The sequence below is a fragment of the Montipora foliosa genome, chromosome 4 (assembly GCF_036669935.1).
Source record: "Montipora foliosa isolate CH-2021 chromosome 4, ASM3666993v2, whole genome shotgun sequence".
In the NCBI taxonomy this organism is placed as follows: Eukaryota; Metazoa; Cnidaria; class Anthozoa; order Scleractinia; family Acroporidae; genus Montipora; species Montipora foliosa.
Genome location: NC_090872.1, coordinates 16,712,799 through 16,734,647, shown reverse-complemented (window position 1 = coordinate 16,734,647; position 21,849 = coordinate 16,712,799). Strand labels below are relative to the sequence as shown.

Here is a 21,849-nt window from a genome sequence, read left to right as displayed (position 1 = left end):
GGATAAAAAAAACTAATGTGTGCAGTTACTGACATTTTTAGAGCATGGTATAATAGCTCTTACTGTATACTCTTGAAACAGTATACAGTATACTCTGATTGGTCAATGATAATTAAATAGGTTATAGGGTGCAAGTGCAAGTGGAAGTTGCTATGGAAACACAGCAACTGAGTAATTTTGTTAAGTAAATAAAAAATAACTTGCTAGTGCATTTCACGAATTGCACATGCGTTCATACAATTTCCTTTACATACATGTATACCATGATGACCCAGCCAATCAAAACTCTAGAATTGCATGATCCAGTGATCTGGTTTTTAACAAAACCTACACGTAATATTACAATGAACGAAATGATATATGAAATTAATCATTACACTGAACTGCAGAAATGAAATCAAGTAAAGCTATGATCCTTGCAGTTATGGATGCAATTTCTTAGCTCCTACTGTATACTCAACATCATTTCGTTCATTGATTCATTCCTCACAGGGAAATTAGAATCCACAAATGACCAGCTCCTAATGTCAGTAGCTTCATACATGTAGCTCAGTTGGTTAGAGCGTCGCACCGGTATTGCAAGGTTCAAGCCCTGTCGAAGTCCTGAGTTTTTCGAGCTTCTCTATGCAATTGCTAAAATTGCGTCCATAACTGCAAGGATCATAGTTTTATTTGATGTAATATTACCTCAACACTTAAGCCTAATATTATTAATAGTGAGAACTGAAAGACACTTTTTTGTATTCCGCAGATTATTCCAGAGAAACATCTATCCCTCAGTTGAGAAATTTCCTTTCACAGCTTTGTTGCATGATCATTAAATCCTTAGTGTCTAATACTGTTGCAAATATTTATCAGATGATCAGATGTTATTCCATCCAACTGTTTACTGGATTGGATGCACATGAAATAAAGATAATTTGAATTGAACACAGGTAGCCCAAGCTCGATATATATGTGTATTTGTACTTTACGGTATTATGCAAGAGTAGAAATTATAAGGATTTGTATGGGGAAAACGGTTTTTCTCAAAATTCAAAAACATATTTACGCTTAACATAAAAATAGCTTACCTTGCCTCAGTCTTGTGTTTCTTTGTCTTTGGTACCATTTCTGGGTCAATTAGGAGCAATTTAGGTGGTTTTTGGTTCCTCTTCTTTTCCCTAGATATATTCTTTCCCAAGGTTGAGCACCAAGAAGAAGGCACCGAGAAGAAGCTGCCGAACGAAATCATCAAAGGAAAAGGGCCATAAAGTTGCTCCTAAGTTTTCAATCGCCTCAAAATTCCACATAGATCACTGATGATATCTCTGCTACCCATTTGTCTTCTTCATTCAAGCTGCTTGCACACTGAGAAGGAACTAAGGGCCACCAAACCCTGCAAACATTTGCTTTGAAAGCCATCGAATTTGGCGCTATTTACCACCCGCATTACCCAAACTGTCAAGAATGCTTAGCGACCCGCGATTGGTCAATGGGCACAATGGTGACCATTCGTGAGTCTTAGGCTTAATCTTCCAATGGTTTGGGTAACGCGGGTTTTGAATAAAGCTGAATTCTATGGCTCTCGAAGCAAATGTTTGCAGAGTTTGTCGGCCCTTAATTCCTTCTCAGTGTGCAAGTGGCTCGAATGAAGAAGACAATTGGGTTGCGAAGGTATTGTCGGCGGTGATCTATGTGGAATCTCCAGGCAATCAAAGATTTGGGAGCACATTTATGGCCCTTTTCCTTCGATGATTCTGTTTGGCGGCTTCATCTTGGTGCCCAACCTTGGGAAAGAATATATAAAGGGAAAAGAAGAGGAACCAAAAACTACCTAAATTGCTCTTAATCAACCAGGAAATGGTACCAGAGACAAAGAAACACAAGACTGAGGCAAGGTAAGCTATTTTTTAGTTGCCAATGACCAATCCGAGCGAAAGGCAAGGATCGCGAGGCGGCAGCATTATAGAGCCATGTGTGAAAATGGCGAGCTGCAGGCAAAAAAAAATGTCGAGTGGTCCAGAGAAAAAAGAAATGTAATGTAACAATAGAAAAAAATAAGCCAATCACATCGAGCTCAAAACTAAACCGGTGTACATGTTCTTATTAGCCGTTGTTGTCAATTTCGGCCAGCAGTTCACGATTAGAGGTGCACAAAGAAAAGGAAAAGGAAAGGGCACAAAGATAAAAGCAGTATTAGTTTTTGCGTTGTGTTCAACTTCTTATGTTGGAGTAGTAGCAGAGAAGAAGGCAGAGACGAGGTGTCAAGAAATGTCACCGATTCTGGGTCTGATACATTTTCGAGGGGCAGCAAAGGCTACAGCATAGCCAGTATCAAATTATAATGGAGGAACTGCCCTTTGTAATCAAGAACTTTACTACAGGTATATTTGGCGGGGTATTCCCTTATGATATTCATTAAATTCACACTGTTTTGAGGAGTATCCTCATTGCCACAATCAAACTCGGACACCATTTTCATTACTTATACTTGCCTCTAATTCATCAAAACGTATCAAAACGTATCACCTGCACAAAAATATCGTCGATTGATCGCAAACAATCAGAAACAGCTTACGATTGTGTTTCCATATCGTTGTTTCCTTGCTTTTGCATTGCTACTCGTTGCCAACAAGACTTAACAATAGAAAAAAATCTCTTGCGTCTTGTTTGCTATCATTGGTCGATCATTGGTTGGTGATTGGTTGGGGATGAACGTAAAAGGTGTTTCATTTATGCAAACTGATTGTGATCGAGCTCGCGGAAGGTGCTTGCGATTGTTTGCGACAGAGTTACGCGCATATGGACACAGCAGCCGTGACGTTCCGTATGATTTCACACGTGATTAATCGCTTGTAACGTGGCGTGGGGAAACTGTAATCCGCGTTCTCTTAATTTTTTTTTTTAACTTATCATTTTCTAAGGCAGTAAATTCCATAGAATCCGCTCACAGTTTGTGTTGTTAGTCTCTATTCTCTCCTTTTGCCTTATCCATAAGAAATAATTTTCGTTTTTGTTTTCGTCCAGAACTCCACGCTTCACAATATTTACTAGCCCCAACGGCTAGTGGAAACTCAAAATCTTCAAGCCAAAACTGAAATTTCACTAGCCTGTGGCTAGTTGGCTACCGTTAGCGTCGAGCCCTGTTGCAAAATAAAAATTCTACAAGTAAAACAAATTTAAAGTTTCATGTGCTAGAGAGTTTGATTCCCCATTACATGTTTCACACTGAAAAGTCTGAAAATGCTTTGGCAATTTTTTACATGGCACTGATTTTATTCATCTTAATTATGGTATATTCCTGTTAAAATTACAGCCGTTCAAAAATTACAGCAGTACTTTCCATATTATTGCTAAACACGTTGACATTTACATTGTTGTTGGAGATACAAAGTGTGCAATTTCTATTATTGTATTATTGTTACCAAGATAAGTTGAGTTTCAGTACTTTCGAATAAAAAAATTAAAACTACTGTCGAGTACTTTGGAACTCTGATACAAATCTGCAAACTATGTATTATATTGACTGTCTCATTGGCACTTTGAGATACCTATTTCTACTTTAAATCGTAAATAGTTTTTTGCATTTTGCGAAAAACCGTTTTCCCCATACGAATCCTTATATTTCTACTCCTACAAATACACAAAAATTAATTCTATCGAGCTTGGGCGACTTGTGGAATTGAATAGCAAAAAACACGTACTTTACCTGTAGTACAATAAAGCTAATTAAATTTACTTACTATTAGCAAAGTATTTAAAAACATCATGATTCAAGTGTTTTTACAACACAATTACAATCGACATTGTGTTCTGCAGTTAAAATTGTTTCCAGTGAAAAAACCTTACATGAGACCAGACGCTACATGTACAAGATGGAAGATCGTTACATAAGGAAAAAACAATGCTTCCAGTGTCTATAAGGTGCCGATGGCGAGAAATAGGCAAGTTTCTTTGCTGTGAAAACTAGATTTAAATCACCGCACATACTCGATTGGTTACCTGTAAATGAAGGCCAAGCTCCAATATACGAATCATATCACATCATAGCACAGTTCCATGAGATACTATTAAAGTACACAGAAAACGTCAATTAGCGATAAGTACTTAGTAATTTCCCAGAGCCCGCTTAGTAAACTTTTAGGGAGAGAAACGTCACAAATCACGTCGCCTTAAACCTTGTCGTGACGAACAACTCACTTACCTCGAGATATCCTGCAACTTCCAAGGTTCTTCAGCATTGAAAATATGGCGGACTTCCGGCTCGAAAACCCACAGGACACCCAAACTCTCCAAACCTCCCAAGCCAGCAGAGAGGTCCTGGAAAGGGGTTGTTCGACTTCCTTGAGAACCAGTAAAACTCAATCAAAGGGGCTGTTTGCATGAGAAAACTCGTCCCTGGCGCGAGTTCCTTACCGGGATGACTAATTGATTTCCTATCGTGTTTACAAGATGCCTACTTTATTTCATATCGAGTTTGCATGAAGGCACACTTGACGTTGATCAAATACATGTCATTTTGGATTGACGAGAGTCACTCATGCGCTACCGGTTCCAGTCAACCCAGAGGTCAAGTTCATACATTCTCGTTCCCAGAGCTGAGATCCTCTTGGCCAGCGCCTCGGCTCGATCCGTGGCGCCGGCCAAGAGGATCGCAGCTCTGGGAACGAGAATGAAGTTCATACCGAAACGAGTGGTTGTTCCTCGTTTAAATGACACCGTTGCAAACTTTCGTACCGAAATGAAATTCTTTCTCCGGTACAGAAACCGGGGTGAACTCGCGCCGGTATGAATCGTTCCGGTATGACACGACGATACATCAAAGGATAAATAATGGCTGCCGCAGTGAGTGAGCCTGAAGCGAACAAACGAGGAAACTCTCTAATTGGGAGAAGAACACATTTTTCTTCAAAACGCCAGGGGTTGTGGTCAAAGGCGCAAGGAATTGTGGTTGTGCGCGAATAGAGAAATTAAGATGCACGAGAATAGAGACTGCTCTACACTGTCACGCAACAAACAGTAAATTCGAATCGTTCAATGAAAAAGGCCAGTTAGGTAAACTAGTTAGTATTATAAGCATATTTAGCTAACGTTTTTTTCTGTACAAATTGGAGAGACTGTAAATCAAAACAAATCGAATTAAATTAACCCTTCTATTCCCACGATCGAAACGTTCATTCTCCTAACTAGAACCATTAATTTTTTTGTTGGTAGTCATGGAAATTTGGTGTTATATCAAGATAACACCTCTTCAGCTGATAATATTCTTCATTCTCAATAATATCTGACTGACATTAAATTGAAATTGTGAGGAGAATTTACAAACCGATCACTCCTGGAATTCAAAGGGTTGAAGCTGATCAAATCAATGTTGGTTTCTAATAATAATAATAATAATTTATTTACTTATAACGCGCAAGTATCAATTTACATTTTCACCTGCGCGGAACTAAATCCATTAAAAAAACCTAATTACAATTTTATAATATAACTAGTAACTAATGATAACTAATAACTAATTACTCATAACAATTAAAATTATATGAATAGCATAAAAAATAAAAAACTGGCCTTAATATCTAAAGAAGAATTGTATACGTCGTGTAAGCAATTAAAATATTTAAGGAAATGCTTCTCTAAAAAGATACGTTTTAAGTGCTTTCTTAAAAGATGGTAAAAATAATGAACTTCTAATATTAAATGGTAGGTTATTCCATAGTTTTGGAGCGGCGACTTGAAATGCGCGGTCTCCAAGAGTAGTATATGTTTTCAATTTTTCTATTTCTAATAGTAAATTGTCACTATTTGACCTAAGGTTGTATTTTCCAGGCTTCTTAAATTTTATTATCTCTTTGATATAATTAGGGGCATGCCCATGAACAGCCTTATACGTAATTAAAACAATCTTAAATAATATGCGTTCACGAATAGGCAGCCAATGAAGTTTAAACAGTAAAGGTGTTATGTGACAATATTTACCGGCATTATATACAAGCCTAGCTGCGGCATTCTGTACTCTTTGAATTTTTTGGATTTGATACTCAGGTAAACCTAGATATAGACTATTACAGTAGTAAATTCTACTGTAAATTAATGTATGGATAAGAACTTCCACCGATTCTTGTGATAAATATTTTCGTATTCTACGAAGATTATACAAATGATAAAATGCAATACTACAAGTCTTATTGATATGTGTGTTCATTGTCAAGGATGGGTCTAGCCACACCCCCAAGTTCTTGACTTCTTTGCTAGGCTTTATCAAGTCGTTACCAACACATAATGTGGACATATTTATTTTCTGAAGTTGTTGCTTCGTGCCAATTAGTAGCAGCTCCGTCTTGTCAGTGTTAAGTTGTAGTTTGGACTCCTTCATCCATTTCTGTATATCTTTAATGCATCGTTCCATAGCCGCTATGGCCTCAACCTCTCCACAATTGTCCTTGGGACTAAAAGATACATAAAGTTGAGTATCATCAGCATAGCACATAACAGATGGTAGGTGGGGTTTAATGATATCAGATAACTCTCCAGTGTAAATTGTAAATAGCAGAGGACCAAGACAGCTCCCTTGTGCCAAACCGAACTGTAAGTCGAAAGAACGTGATTCAGCTCCATTAACGACGACTCGTTGAGATCTATTCTCTAGGTAGGATTCAAACCATCGTAAAGGTACATTTGTGATTCCACATCTAATTTTAAGGCGATCAATCAACATTTTATGGTCTATAGTGTCGAATGCAGCACTCAAGTCTAATAGTACTAATAGAGTCACATGTTGTTTATTCATATTCATGAGGAGGTCATTTTTTACTTTCAGTAGAAGAGTTTCTGTGCTGAAGTTTTTTCTGTAGGCTGATTGTTGGTCTGGGTAGATGTTATGATCGAGAAGATGATTTTGTATTTGATGACAAACAGCTGTCTCAGTTAGTTTTGACATTTTTGACAGGTTACTAACTGGTCTAAAGTTCTGAGGAACGTGCATATCAGCCCCGGGCTTTTTCAGTAATGGCGTAATTAGTGCTTCTTTCCATACTCGAGGAACAACTCCCGTCCTCAGAGACATGTTGATTAGAGACGTGATGACGGGTAATAACACATCACACTGAGGGAGTAGCTTAGATGGAATTGGATCTAAGGAGCAAGATTTTGAAGATGAACGTTGTATGAGGGATTTAACATCGTCCTCTGTAAGTTCTTTGAACTCTTCCATGGTCTCAGGTGGGAGTGTAGACACTTCAGTAATAGAGCTTGAACTGACGGATGTTTCTTCAGTGTCCAGTCGAGCACGAATATCGACTATCTTTTGAACAAAGAAGGATCCTAAGTCATCAACAAAACTTTGTGCATCAATAGATGCTGGCAATTTATCAGATGTTTCTTTCTTCAAGAGACTACGCGTAGCACGAAATAGTTTACCCTGATCGTGACTATTTTCAGCAATAAAGTCTGCATAGAAGTCTTCTCGTGCTTTATCCATCAATGCTGTTGTTAAGTTCCTTTTCTTTTTGAATTCAGCAAAGTCTATTTCAGACTTGAATCTTCTCTATTTTTTCTCTGCTCTTCTCCTTTCACGTTTTGAAGCTCTTATTTCTTCGGTAATCCATGGGACGCGTGGTCTATTAATAGTTGTGCGTGTTACAAGCGGTGCATGATCATCGAGGATCTTTTTTAATGTATTGTTGTAGCACATCGCTAAATCTTCAGGATTATCAGGTGGATCCAGACATAAATCGGAATCGGCTATGGCTAATTGAAACGCCTTCATATCGATGGATTTCAACTTCCTATACGATACTGTCTTCACTGTTATATCTGGTCTGTTAGAATTGATGGTAAAGTGAACAGCACCATGATCAGACAGAAAGCGATCAATACGTGGCACACCATAAATGGTAGCGTCCGATTTGCGTGAAATAATTAAATCTAGGGTGTGTCCTCGTACATGTGTAGCATACTCTACATGCTGCACAAGTCCAAAAGATTCCAACAGGTCAGAAAATTTCGTTGCATCGTTTCTGTTGAGAATGCAAAATCGCAGGAGTTGGAGAACAACTTCTCGGAGCAGAGTAGAGTGTCAACTGTCAAGTCTGGGAATCCAAACCGGACCACATTGATTACAGGCAAATACTCTCACAACTGCGTCAATCATCGTACGCAATACTATGAGTAGAAAATTCGACGTCACGCACGATTGCCTCAGCCCTCGGAGCCCCTAGTCTACCAAATGCTAAAGAGCGAAAACCTTAAAGCCGTGTTCACACTCAACGTTGATTATGATCAACTGAAGTATTATTCAGGCTATCATACTCTATTCAATTTTATTCAATTATGGTCCTGTTTACATCTGCGAAAATTCAAATACAATAGGCTGGGTAACCTCGCAGGGAGACAAAATGGCGCTGTATCGCGTGGCTGCTGCGATTACCATCACGATGCTTGAGGCGAGAAGAGAACCAAGGACAGCTTCCGAGCATAGAAGACAAATCCAAATCTTCGATCCATAAAGCGATTAGAAGTGTCGTTCGCTCATACCACCACGTGTTCGCCAATCCCCTTGAGGTCGTTTGAAATAATTATCCAATTATAATCACGTACTGTAATTAGTTGATGTGAACCCGTTCCAAACTTAATTGGATTATAATTCGACGGCTTTAGATTCCCTGGGTGTGTCAATAAAATTTGAGGAGGCAGCATGGCCGGGTGGTGAGGTAGCCTGCGTAACAGGGGCCGCTTACCATTTAGTTTTCGGTCAGAAGTTTTTTTAAATGGGAAATGGAATGAGCCGTTTCATTTGTGACTCCATTTTCGAATGCCATAAGAATCTGTGTACAAATAAATGTCAATTGAAGCTGTGATCTTCGCAGTTACGAACGCAATTTTTGCAATTGCGTAAAGAAGCCTGAAAATTTCAGGCTTCAACAGGGATTGAACCCGTGACCTCGCGATACCGGTGAAACGCTCTAACCAACTAAGCTATGAAGCCACTGACGTTAGGAGCTGGTCATTTGTGGGTTTATGAAAAATGGGTGTATGGGTCTATGATATATGGAATTTCAGGCTTCTTTACGCAATTGCAAAAATTGCGTTCAGAACTGCGAAGATCACAGCGTCACTTGATTTCATATCCACAGTTCATATATGACCCATTTCATATATCATTTCATCGTTGACAAATAAATGTGGCGGCCAATGCCCGCCAAGTAAAGTGATGTAATCCTCGCATCGGTGCCTGGTTCTAGTGGTGCAAACAATCCGGTCGACTCTGTAAAAGTGGAAAAAGAAGACAACCTTCGCAGGCTGTGCCTTCTTTCCAGAAAATTTCCGTTGGTGTCAACCGTTCCATTTGTTTTCCCACCGGAACAACGGGTTTTTTCTGACAAATGGTAAGCGCCCAGGGTTTCCAGCTAGCATTCGCCCTATTCTCGCCCGCTGAAAACGCTTGTTACGCAGGCTAAGTGGTGAGGGTGATGTAAGTCCGGTTTATCTTGAGATTGTGACTTCAGTGTAGTGTATTACCCATTAATGGCTTTGTTACCTTTATGGAGACCTTTATTATACCTCTATCATTATTACAATTACAACAGCAATTACGATCACGTTTTATAATCAATTAAGACTAACCAAAAAGTAACGTCCTCTCTGCCCGCAAATAGCAGAGCTAATCGAGGCTGGAAGGGGAATACATGCGATTACTTTGACTAGGACTAAGACAAATAGTAGGATATAGGAAAATATAACGATCAAGAGGAAAAAACAAATTTATGATATTACAAATTTGGAACTAAGATTCAAGATTCACTCGATGAAATTCTGTCAGTTTTCTTCACTTATTTAATAAAGTTGGCGCATCAACAGAAGCATCCTATGATTTCAAAATATGAAATAGAAGTTCACGTAGTGAAGGCCTCAGTTTTTGTTCGGGGAGGTCGATTACTTTGGGCACAAAATCGACAATATTCAAATACGTATTCACCAATTTAACCCTGGATGACACTTTTCTCCATCTACCGAACTTGCAGTGGCATTCAAGTTAGAACTAATACAATGGATGTCTCGACAGCTGAATCAGCTGATTTTTATTGCAGCTTTAAAAAGGCTGAATTGAGCAAACAAGTGTAAGTAATTTCACACCCGGCCGGGTTACACATACGAATAAAACGCATATTTAAAAAAAGTTTCAAACTTTCCAGCGGCAAAACTTCAGGTAAAAGAATTAGAAAGCAAGGGATTTTTTTAGCGCAAATGTGAGATTGTACAACTTTCCATTCTCAAGGCACCAAAAAAAGACCCAGACTGATTATAAAGAATAAGACATTATTTATCCACAGTTCTAATCGTAAACGTATCCACATTCGTCGCCAATTTACAGCGACCTGATTCGTTTAAAAAAATCAAGCTAACTTACTGAAACGCGGCCAACAAAGTGTATGCTGTTACACCATTCGTCTGCAAAAAACCTACCACATCTACTACAAATCAGGAAACACTGTACAGCTCTGCCAGTATGAAACAGAGCTCAAAATATGTACAAGTTTTCTCTTGTATTTGTCCAGAAGACGCGCCAGGAAACTTTGCGGTCACAATCGTCACTGTTGTTTCTTCAGATGATAAGACAACAAGAAACTCGCTCCTGACGCTTGGACCTGCAGGAAAAGTAACAAATATTAATTCAACTGATTGATCAAATTGTCACTCGAAGGAGATAAAGGTGTCACGTTTTTGGTATATTTGTGAGTGAAATAGAAAACGTAAGCTTGTCTAATTTTCAATTTTTGCCTCTTGCTTCTTCTAGCAAAGGCAGTAGGGAAATTGAGCATCGCATTCGCACCAACGGCAAACGTCTGGCTGAATGTTTGATTTTGACAAAAAATCAAAAAATTTGCCGCAACCATTGACCTGTTATCTACAGATACTGCCAACAACTTCTCAAGAAAAGGACCCAACATGAAACATTAAATTTTTATTCTTTTCTGCCGGTTCCCGCTTATCGTTTTACGTGAAGGCAATAATAAACCCGTCAGCTTCATTACTGTCACTATCAAAGGATAGAAAGCTAAGGGGCAAGGAGCAACCAGTCTCGAAAAGGCAATATTTAAATATGGTGGCTCCTCGCCAAATTAGGAGCTTTTCACATTCAAAGGTAACAGTCCAATCCCGGCCCACTCGTAACTGTCATTTCGGCTACGCCATGGTGATGACGCCCAAGTAGCTGTCAAAACAGCTGTCCAAGGTTGCCAATGCCCAGTGTCAAATCGCTGTACACATGCGCAAGATATTGGCCTGATTATTGTGTTTGTCAAATTATTGTGTGACCACCAATGCTTTAATTGTTTTTGTATCTGTTATTAACGGGATTTACTCAAAAGAGTATCAACCTACCAATAAGCACCTTATCCATCAACATAATGGTCGATATGTGAACACAATTTTAGCGGCTCTTATCCAAAGAACATATACACTGTAAGTGTAAGGAGAGGGATTCTCGCGCTAATTAAGAGATGCGAGAATGAGCCCACAAGCAGACTACGCAACACAGTAATGTAAGCTCATATCACCCTATATGGGAACAAAAACACACATCTAAGCAACCACTAACTTTTGATAACAATGCTTTGTTGGCTACCTTGTAGTGCATACAGAAGATTTCAGTGTGGGTCGTGTGGTCATTTGCCGAACAGTATTCGCTCATGGTGCTGCTGGCCACGACAGCGGGCACAGCATTTGAAAGACCACATGCATTTTAAGAATACTTGGCTCTCAAACAACAAATTGCCAACTTACCATTTGTCCTCACTGCTGAGTGTCTTTTCTCCCGGGTGTTTTACCTTGATAATTTTTAAGTCCAACCCTAGCTTTGAACAAATGGCAATGATACCTCCACTGGAAAAAGTTTCTAAACGGTATGGCTCATCCACACCAACACCCATAACACAGAGTAGATTTCCAGACCTGACGTTGAACATCTTAAGGCAGGCGTCATTCCGAAAAACACATTCCTCGTCACTGATGAATTTACAACTCTTAACGGGGTCATCACTCAATTTAACACGCAAGTTACCAGAAACTGCATCGAGAACGTATACACCATTTAACTCATGAACAACAATAAATTGACCCTCGGGAGAAAATGATCCCCTCACACAAAACAAACTGGTACCAGAGAGTGCACACCATCGCGATTCCGTTTTACCCAGTTGCTTCAATTCAATGAACTTTTGCCCGTCGTCACTTGAGGCAAACAACTGGAGGTCTCTGTAGCAAGCAATCAACTTATGGTGCAGTTTAAACGTTACCACATACTCTCCACCAACAGTATCTAAAATGATCCCATCTCCCGTTTTAGATGATATGCATGCCACCTGATCATCTGAAATAGGAAAGAGAGCATCCGCGCCGAACATCCATAGTCGCATGCAGACTGACATATCAAAGTTCCAAAGCTCAAGAGTGCTCGCAGTTGCAAACAAAATTCCATCTTTTAAAGCTACGAACTCAATGAGGAGGACACTTCCAAACTCTTTCTGTCCCTTAAGTTCCCAATTCGAAACGTCCCAAGCCATGATAATTTGACGTTTGAACGATCCCAGTCCGACCGACACGTCTGCATAAACAATCTCGCCGGAAAACGAGAATCGGAGAGATTGGACCTCTTGGAATTCTGTGTTCTTTTTTCGTGGATTTCGATAAACCATTTCAATGTAATCTCCATGTACAATGTAGTTCCTTAAAAGAGACTGGCTATTAAGAACTACGTCAGAAAAACGGAATGGATCCTGTAAACTCACAGGATCTCCTAACAAAAAGCCACCGATTCTTTGGGATTCTAGCTCAAAGGAATTCCAACTGGAAAAATAAACAATATCCATCGAATAGTGATCCTCAGGCCCCTCAGTGACTCTCAAACAAAACCACTTGCTAGACCCGGCAAAACCTACAACACGTGAACACCAAAGAAACCCACTGTCTGGTGAGAACCTAATCATTCCACACACAGAGTCTAAAGCTGCCTCTGCTAGAGTTGAAAAACCATTTTGCCGGTCAACTAAACAAACAAAGCCAGTTAAATGGCAAATCGCCACGAGCTTTCCATCTCGGGATATCGCAAAGGATAAAATATCGTTATCTCTGGTGAGACGATCAATCTCCCTGCCATCGTTTAGATTCCACACGATAAGACATTTTGCATCGTCGGGACAATCAGACAAGATCTCGTCGCCGAAAATAGAACAGACAGAAAAACTGCACTTACTGGTGGGAAAAAGAGGCTTTAAGTCTCCATTAAAGGAATAGGCATGGCTTAAAACTCCCGGCAAGATGACATCCTTGGTAGGATGAAATACCACTGAACGATAAAAAGCATACACAGTTGACCTATGATAATCTGCTGGTTGGTATGCATGATTGGTATCGATGATTCTCCTTCTACCACAGATAGAGTCACAATAGAGTCTTAGTTTGCAATAACGTTTCCATTTGAGGTTACCAGAGGCAAGTGACCACAACTGAATGGATCCATCAAGGCACTCACAAACCATGTATTCTAAGCTAGGGGATACATCCAAACAACGCACATCTGAACAAAAATGAAACCGAGTTTGAACAGCTTTTTGAGGGACATTTTTGGTTAAGTACTCCATGTAAGGCTTATCGGAATACTTGGTCTCCAGAAGCTGGCGGGAGTCAGAAGATAGGTTACTACTTCCCTCATTCAACAGACATTGAAATATGGTAAAGGGATACTCCTCTAAGGTTAGACGGTATTTCTTTAAAACAACCAATAATGACGAAAGGGTCTCACAACAATGGGCTGATATCGTTTTCAACGCACCGTGTTTCATTAAACAGACAACATCTTCTGCGACTGTTGCCATGTTCAGACAAATCTTTGCGTACAAAATCTCTGGGTCTAACACATAGTTTCCAACCATTTGTTCAACGCTGCAGGATTTCGTGTCTTGGTCTAACTGTAGCATGTGCTGAACACCATGTTCCAAGGCATACCTTGTAGTGTCAGCGAAGGATTGTGAGTTGCTAACACCTTTTCTCTTTAACTCGTCAATTTCGTTAGAGGAAAGAGTAGAAAGGATCTTATGGCCTTCCATTTCCTCCACGCTGAAAATGTGCTGCTCGTAGCGTGACTTGTCTGTCAACCAGTCCTTGACTGATTTATGAAAGAAATGAATACGGTTATCGTGAACAGGAAGGAGTGATGACACAATGGCAATGGCTTTGCTCACCTTTCGCATAACAGTCGTGGACAACAAGTCCTTGCACAACAATTTAGGAACAAAACCCAATGGTAGTGGTTCCCTTGCTGCTGCAATTGCACTCAGGAAACAAAGAAATTGCTCTTCAGTTATGTTCAGTTCCTCACACAAGTCTTGCTCCACCCGTTGGAAATACGACTGATACACATACGAGATGCCTGTCGGAAGGGTTTTGTCCACTTGTTCCAAGGTAAGTTTGGTTGAACTCTTGGCCCTTATAAAATCTACCAAAAACTGGGCACACAGAAAGACTCCCTCTGACTTCTGCACGAGATCATCTAAGACAAGCTCGCGCCTTTCAACTTCTAACAAATCGCTCAGAGTTCGTTCAAAGTAAAAACGAATGTCTTCCAAGTTGTCTTCATCTTTTCCCTCCAGTACCAGTGGTTGCAAATCTTTCAGGCTGTCCCAAATGTTGACTTCAGGTCGCGTCGTCACAAAAAATCTAATCCAAAGTGGCAGATTCTTAAAAAACCTGGCAATCACGTCAAGAAGATCATTTCGTCCTTGGTGTTCACCTTCATCTAAAGCATCTATTACCACAAGAAATGTAAAAGCTGGATCTGCTACGCTGTTCAGAGGTTCAAAAAACAGCAAACCAAACAGATCTGCGACTTCCATGTCATTGATCTCTACACCTAGATTTCCGGAAAGCTGTTCAACAAGAGCTTTCTTGTACTCTGGAAGACAGCCTGAGAGGTGAAAGGCTAAAGACTGCAGCATCACCTTGGGATTCCTATGGCGTGCTCTCTCATGGTGACAAAAATGGCTCCCCGCTAATCTTTTAGCTCCTTGCATTCTTCTGCACATCTCAGCAGCCATGACAGATTTCCCCATCCCTGCATTTGCGCTGAGCACCAAGACACAATTTGGAGAACTTGCATCATCCAACCAGCCGTTGATTTTAGCAAAGAAAGACTCACGGGTTCCTTCCAAATATCTGTTTCCATAATATCTCATGTCAAGTTGAGTGTCAATCTTAGCAAGCTTTTTTAGGATTTTATCTTCCTGATCGGTGTTGTGTTGTGTCTCACAGATTTCAGTAACAATTTGGTGTATGTCTTCAATCACGGAATTGCCTTCCTTAACCGTCTCTTGGGTTGTTGACTGCTGGATTCGTAAGTCCTCGACACTCTGTTGAACTTTGTTCTGAAGTTGACGCATGTCATTAAGTTGAGACTTTAGATCCTCTTCACTCTCTACCCATTCCCGTAAGGCATCAAGATAATCCTCCTCTCCACATCGCTCTGCCTTTAATCGATCAATCTCTGCCTGACTTAACCCAAGAGACACTAAAACGGCACTTATTTCCGTCCACAAAGCATTGCATGTTGGTGCATCGACACCAATGGTTGTCACATGCCCATACACTTGATTACGGAAAAACTTAATGCGAGCAAGGTTTGCCTCGTGAGAGGTGTCACTTGGAGGAGGTTTTCGATGCCATCCTGTGTGGGGAGGGATAAGTCCACAAATGTTGGTCAGAAGGAGGAAAAGCAGAGTTATATCAAACGTGTTGGAATCCGGAGCAACTCCACCACCAGGGAACAGCTTGTCCCACTGGTTGCCATTGAGAATTCTTCTTCGTAAAAGGTTGTTAAGGATGGAATAACAGGAATTAAGATCAGTTGCTAACTTTGCATGAGGGTGATGAGTGTCAAAAACATTTCTGAGTACAGTTGTTCCACCATCTATAATAAGTCGACTGAGCTTAGCTCCATTTGTCTTCTCCTCTGAGCTGGCTAAGGGACCAGGCGTGGCCATAGTTAACCAAACCACTAATTTTTCACATTGTATCTGCATGGAAAAGAAAAATAATTAATTGATTGCCTAATTGCTTTCTATTGAGTCTTCATCAGAGACTAATAAAATGAGTGATTAAGTGACTGCATTAAAAATTATCACCAACCATTATCTTTAATTAAGGAATGTAACTGCAGTGCGTATGATTCACAACCGCAAAAAGCTAAGAAATCGAGGATCAAATTAATGTTAAACAAGAATGACCTTTGGTTTCTACCACTAAAAATGAATAAAATTGAGTTCTTGAGAGTGAGACGTATAGGTTTAAGATTTTACTATGGCTGAAGCCAAACGATTTTACTCGCCGATTGGGGCGCTTTTGCCGTTAATGGATTAGATAATTTATGCTGCCTTGATGACGATTTATGGAATATCTTATTAAATACAAAGAACATTCCCTCTTTTTTTTGGTAACGCAAACTTCAAGCCTGGGCTGTGTGTCGTTTGAATTATCATTTCCCAGTAATTTGGAAGGGGACAAAAATTATGTGGTCAAGGTTCAAGCAGAAAATTTAGCTTAACCTTATTGCTTACCTCTAACAAAATATTGTCAGCAAATCGTAAAACTTTGTCTTTCTGTTTCAAAGCTTGCTACAATGCAGCTTAAATACAAATCAGGAACAAAGATGCCGGACTGATCAAAGCCATGACATAATCTTTATTTAAACTTAGAATCTTATATTATCTTACAAATACTTGAAAGTTACCTACGTACTCTACTTCGTATAGAGAATATTATGCACAAAAATGCAAGAGCAGTTTATTCAAGTATATAGAATAGCTCAACAATTACAGTTAGGTAGAGGAGAATTCATGGCGCTCTCTAAAATTTGGCGTCCATCTAGTCTCGAACATTTCTTGACTAATGATTAATTTAAGAAAAAGAAAAATAATTTCAATTGATTTGCAAAAACTCTGTACTATATATAACTTCACTGCATTAATTAAGGCTAATTGACTTTATTTGCTAGCTAACAAACCAAGTATTTCAAAAACATCATGATTCAACTGTTTTTTCTAACACAATAGCCCATTTCCGATATATTCAGGCGCGTAAAACTGGTTGGAAATGAGGGCACGAAAGTGGGGCTTAAGGGAATAGCACACGAGAAGATGCAAGATAGGAAATAATGTTTTCGTTTTAAGTGTTAGTCGTAGTTAGTCATGTTTAGATACTGTGTAGTAGCAGTGTGTAAAAATGGGAGCCATAACAAGCCAAATCTCTAGTACTTTCGCTTTCCATCCGATCAGAAACTACGCAAAAAGTGGGGAACATTTTGTCGAAGGGCGGACGAAAAGTTTAAGACGCTTGCAGATCCTCGGATATGTTCGCAACATTTCAGTAGACAAGACCTTAAAAGGACGCTTTCCGGAAAGATTGAAGTCATTTTGTGTGGTGTACCGACCATATTTGATCCGAAACAGGAAAAACAAGCGGGATCGTCGAGCACAACACTTGGCAGATAATTCAACAGAGCTACCGGCGAAAAGGCAAAGGGCAGACGTGCAGGCAAGTAAAATCGGTATAATGCATTCATCAGGAGAAACTGGAAGAACAGCAGAGAACACCGGTGTGATCAGGTTTGAAAACGTGGACGAGCAACACAGAAACGTGCTATGCCAGACGGAACTTACAGTTGAAGACCTCGCCAAAATGAAAAGGGGAATAAATCAGTCTTCGACTTCAACCCCAGCCTTCAGCCAAGAAGTTAAAGTTGGCGCTAATGCTCAAAGAAGAAGAGAGCAAGTGGTTCAAGTCGTGTTGAAAAGCAATGAATCTGTAAAATTTTAAACAGGCATTACGTCACTATCGTGTTCCATGCTTCTCGTCAATACCCTCCTTCCGTACGCAGGAAAAATGAAGTATTGGGACAAGAACAAGCGTCAGAAATCCTACTACCAGAATGATCCTGAGAAGGAAAAACCAGGGAGAAAACGCGATGTTGGATTGAGAGGAGTTTATTCTTGTTCTGTTGCGGCTGAAACTACAATAGGTGTTATTGAAAGGCATCTTACCGACATGTTCGCAGTTTCTGTCAGTACAGTTAGTCGGATTTACATGACATGGGTTTGCATTTTAGCTCTGACTTTTAAAGGTTCACTACTTCGCTGGCTATCAAAAGAGGAAATTAAGACTCACATACCTAATTCGTTTTCAAAATACCCAGGTACACGTGTCATTATCGATTGCACTGAGTTCTTTATTGAGAGGATTTCCTTCCCAAGTGCCCAAAAGGCCACTTGGAGTGATTACAAACATCAAAACACTGTTAAGTTACTAGTAGGAATTACACCATCTGGAGCTATTTCTTTGATCTCCAAATTATGGTCTGGCAGCACAAGTGATCGGCGAGTCACTCAAGAAAGTGGCCTGATAGACCTTCTAGAACTGAGGGAGACCAAGTCATGGTGGACAGGGGTTTTACATCAAAGATCTTCTGACAAAAAATGGAGTAAAACTCAATATGCCCCCTTTTACTAAATTTAACCAATCTTGTTCTTGCTATCCCTAGAATGGGGATTTCTCTCTAGTTTTTCTCGTATATATTCTCTTTCCAACCCCCACTCACTAAAAGATAGGGAATCATGTTCCCCTGCTGGGGGTGGGGTACTCACAATAGTTGACTATACCGTAGAGGTAAATTAGATGTAGCCATTCTTCTGTAGGTATGTGAAAAGGGTACCATTTTCTATTGAAGCTATATGAAATTGGAGTAGTTCGCTTCCCCCCCCCCCCCTCCCCCCAGAATAAGCCGCTTTGGAGCACTGTTTAATTTAGAGTTTTAATTTTCCACTCAGGTAAACAGTTGTCAAGAAAGGCTCTCAAACAAAACAAATTGCAAAAGTGCGGATACCCGTTGAAAGAGCAATTGAGAGGTTGAAAGAATTCAAACTTTTCCATGGAAACATCCCATTAACATCTTTAAAGTTAGTGACCAGGAAGTCATTTTGTGTGCTTCATTATGTAATCATCTTCCTCCTCTTGCCAAGTAGGAGTCAGAATCACTTTGTTATTGTAGGAATGTATTTTAAAACTAGATGAACCGACATCAGTAATTAATAACTATCAATCTTGGAGACCTTTAAAATAATATGTTGACAATTTGAAAACCTGTAACAATTTTCACATTTATTGTTTGGGGGGGGGGGGGGGGGGGGAGGAAGGACTAAGTGGCTACAGCCCCCTTGGCTGGCTTCAGATTTCCTGAATATAATAGAGTCAATTACCTGGCCTCGGTTGTTCGAAGGGTGGATAGCGCTATCCACTGGATAACTCCATTGGTTTTGCTAGTGTTTATCCGCTGAATGGTGATTTATCGGGTGGATAACGCTATCCACCCTTTGAACAACCGAGGCCAGGAGCCGGTTGCTAGAAGCCTGGTTAGCGCTATCCGTTGGTTAAGAGGTGTCAAAACCTATAGGTTTCCATGGTATTTAATGCCGGTTAGCGCTAACCATGCTTCGAGCAACTCGGGCCAGATCACTTCCAAACAGAATGAAATTAATGTGATGTACTTGTTCTAATGTGTAAAATGAATTTCAGGTTAAACACGAACTCCACCAGTTCAGTTTCACGTTTCCTGCGTCCTTGATCACTCTCCTGGATCCCTCTCTTTGTTAAATAATCTTTTAACCAAGGAACGGTCTTCCCGTGAAATTGTTCTTCCATTTTTCTTGATTTCTACGAAATTCCAAAATGCGTATCGCGGTTTAACATCGGATGGAAAACGAAATTGCGAGACATTTGGCTTGTTATACCTCCCATTTTAAACAACTGCGCGGTATTTGACAATCGTTTAAGTACGATTAAAGCTCAAAACGAAATCATTGTACTCTATCTTTCTCCGATGTTTAACTTCACTGACGCTGTTTCCCCGAGCCTCACTTTCGTGTCTATCGTGTCTATCGTGTTTTCCGTGTCTTTCGTTTTCTATTTCTATCGGAAATCGGCTATTAAAATCGTCATTGCGTACAGCAATTAATATGCATGACGGGTTTCCTGAGCAAAAACCTCACCATAGAATTATAGACGTTACAAGGTGGAAGATCGTCTGTATATATATATATTTACATACGGAAAAACATTACTTTCATTGTCTTCAAGGTGACAACGGCGTTTGCATGTTTCTTTGATGTTAGAAACAAATTTAAATCACCGCAGAGACTTAACGTAAGTTACCTGTTAAATGAAGGCCAAACTCCAATATATACGAAACATCACACCATGGTACAGTTCCACGAGATCCCGGCACGAGTTACATCTGGCAGAGAAAGAGTATTAAAATTAACGATAAGTACTTAAGTTCCCAGAACCAGCTTAGTAAACTTTTAGGTGAAGAATGTGACAAATCAATTCGCTACAAACCTTATCGTCACAAACACTTCAGCAATATATCTCAGAATATATTCCGCATTCCTACACGAGAGATCTTGGGCTCACTTCCGGCTTCAAGGTGTGTTTTCAAAACTCACATGCCAATAATATTATGTGTCGTCCAACAATATCGATCTAAGAATCTTTCATACTAAATTTAAAAAAAAATCACCTCCTACGTAAAGCCTGAGGACGACGATACATCAAAGAATAGGTAATTAAACTTTTCTTTGGCCTGGACTGACGCATGTATTTATTAGCAGTAAATCGTTGAAGAAAGAAAGTTTGAGACGATCCTTAGCACTTAGTTAGTCTTAGTTTAAGTAAGTCTCAAGTATATTCAGAATACTACTTAGGGAACGGAAAAGGAAAGGAACTTTATTTAAGTAAAGTGTCTTGTCTTAAAAGACAACACACTTAAAATAAAGCACCAATTGGGGACACTTTAAACTGAAACACGGCTAGATGATTCTAGTCATTCGGCTGATATTTCTCGCATTACTTTAATTCATAATCATGGGCTTGGTAGGACTGGTGGAGGTGTCGGCCTTTATCTCGCTGATTTTTTAGAGTTTAAACATCGTGCTGACTTGGCATTTTCCGAAGATTGTGCTGAGTCTTTGTTTGCTGAAATCAATAGAACAAAGGGAAAAAACATAGTGATCGGAGTTATTTATAGACCACTCGACTGTTAAGTTGAGAGATTTCAGTTTTGAACTGGAGCAATTAGTTAGCGCTATTTCTGAAGAAAATAAAACCGTGTTTCTGATGGGCGACTGGAATCTAAATTTCATGAACCATCCTTGCATTCAAACCACTGGTGAATTTTTAGACTTAATGTTTTCCAGAATGTTTTTTTCCTTTGATTATCCGCCCTACTAGAATATCTTCACACAAGGCCTCGCTTATTGACAACATTTTCACCAATGAACCGCTTAATCAATCTATTAGCGGTCCTTTCTTAATGACATTTCTGATCACCTTCCGGTTTTCGCTGTTATATCAGGGTATGGACAGGTTTTCGCTAGAAATAAGTATTTTACTTTTCGCTTCAAAAATCAGCAAAATTAAACCAAATTTAAGTCAGAAATTGAAAATATCAACTGGGCGGAGTTGCCAGTTATAATGATCCTTCCCACAGCAGGCATATGGAAATTTTCTCAAGAAGTATACAGCTATTTATAATCGCTGCTTTATAAACCCTGGCTTACTAACGCACTTTTGAAATCAATTTTTAAAAAGAATGTATTATATAAACGTTTTCTTAACAACCCTACCCCTCAAACTGAGTTTCTTTACAAGTGCTACAAAAATAAGGTCCATCATTCACTAAGAGTTGCTAAACGTCTTTATTACGGGAATAAAATTGAAGGAGCAAAATCTAATATTAAAAGCACTTGGAGGGTGCTCAATGAGAAC

General features: G+C 39.6%; 1 protein-coding gene across 1 annotated transcript in view; it reads right to left on the bottom strand.

Annotated features, from left to right (window-relative positions):
• Positions 1-9,538: 9,538 nt before the first annotated feature.
• The window catches only part of LOC138001068 (uncharacterized), a 424,432-nt gene continuing 412,121 nt past the window's right edge, over positions 9,539-21,849 (bottom strand). Inside the window, exons 20-22 of the mRNA XM_068847736.1 lie at positions 19,861-19,894; positions 11,767-16,030; positions 9,539-10,628 (exon numbers count right to left, since the gene is read on the bottom strand). Coding sequence (XP_068703837.1) covers positions 10,586-10,628; positions 11,767-16,030; positions 19,861-19,894 — 4,341 coding nt within the window. The 3' untranslated portion in view covers positions 9,539-10,585. The remainder of the gene's footprint in view (positions 10,629-11,766; positions 16,031-19,860; positions 19,895-21,849) is intronic.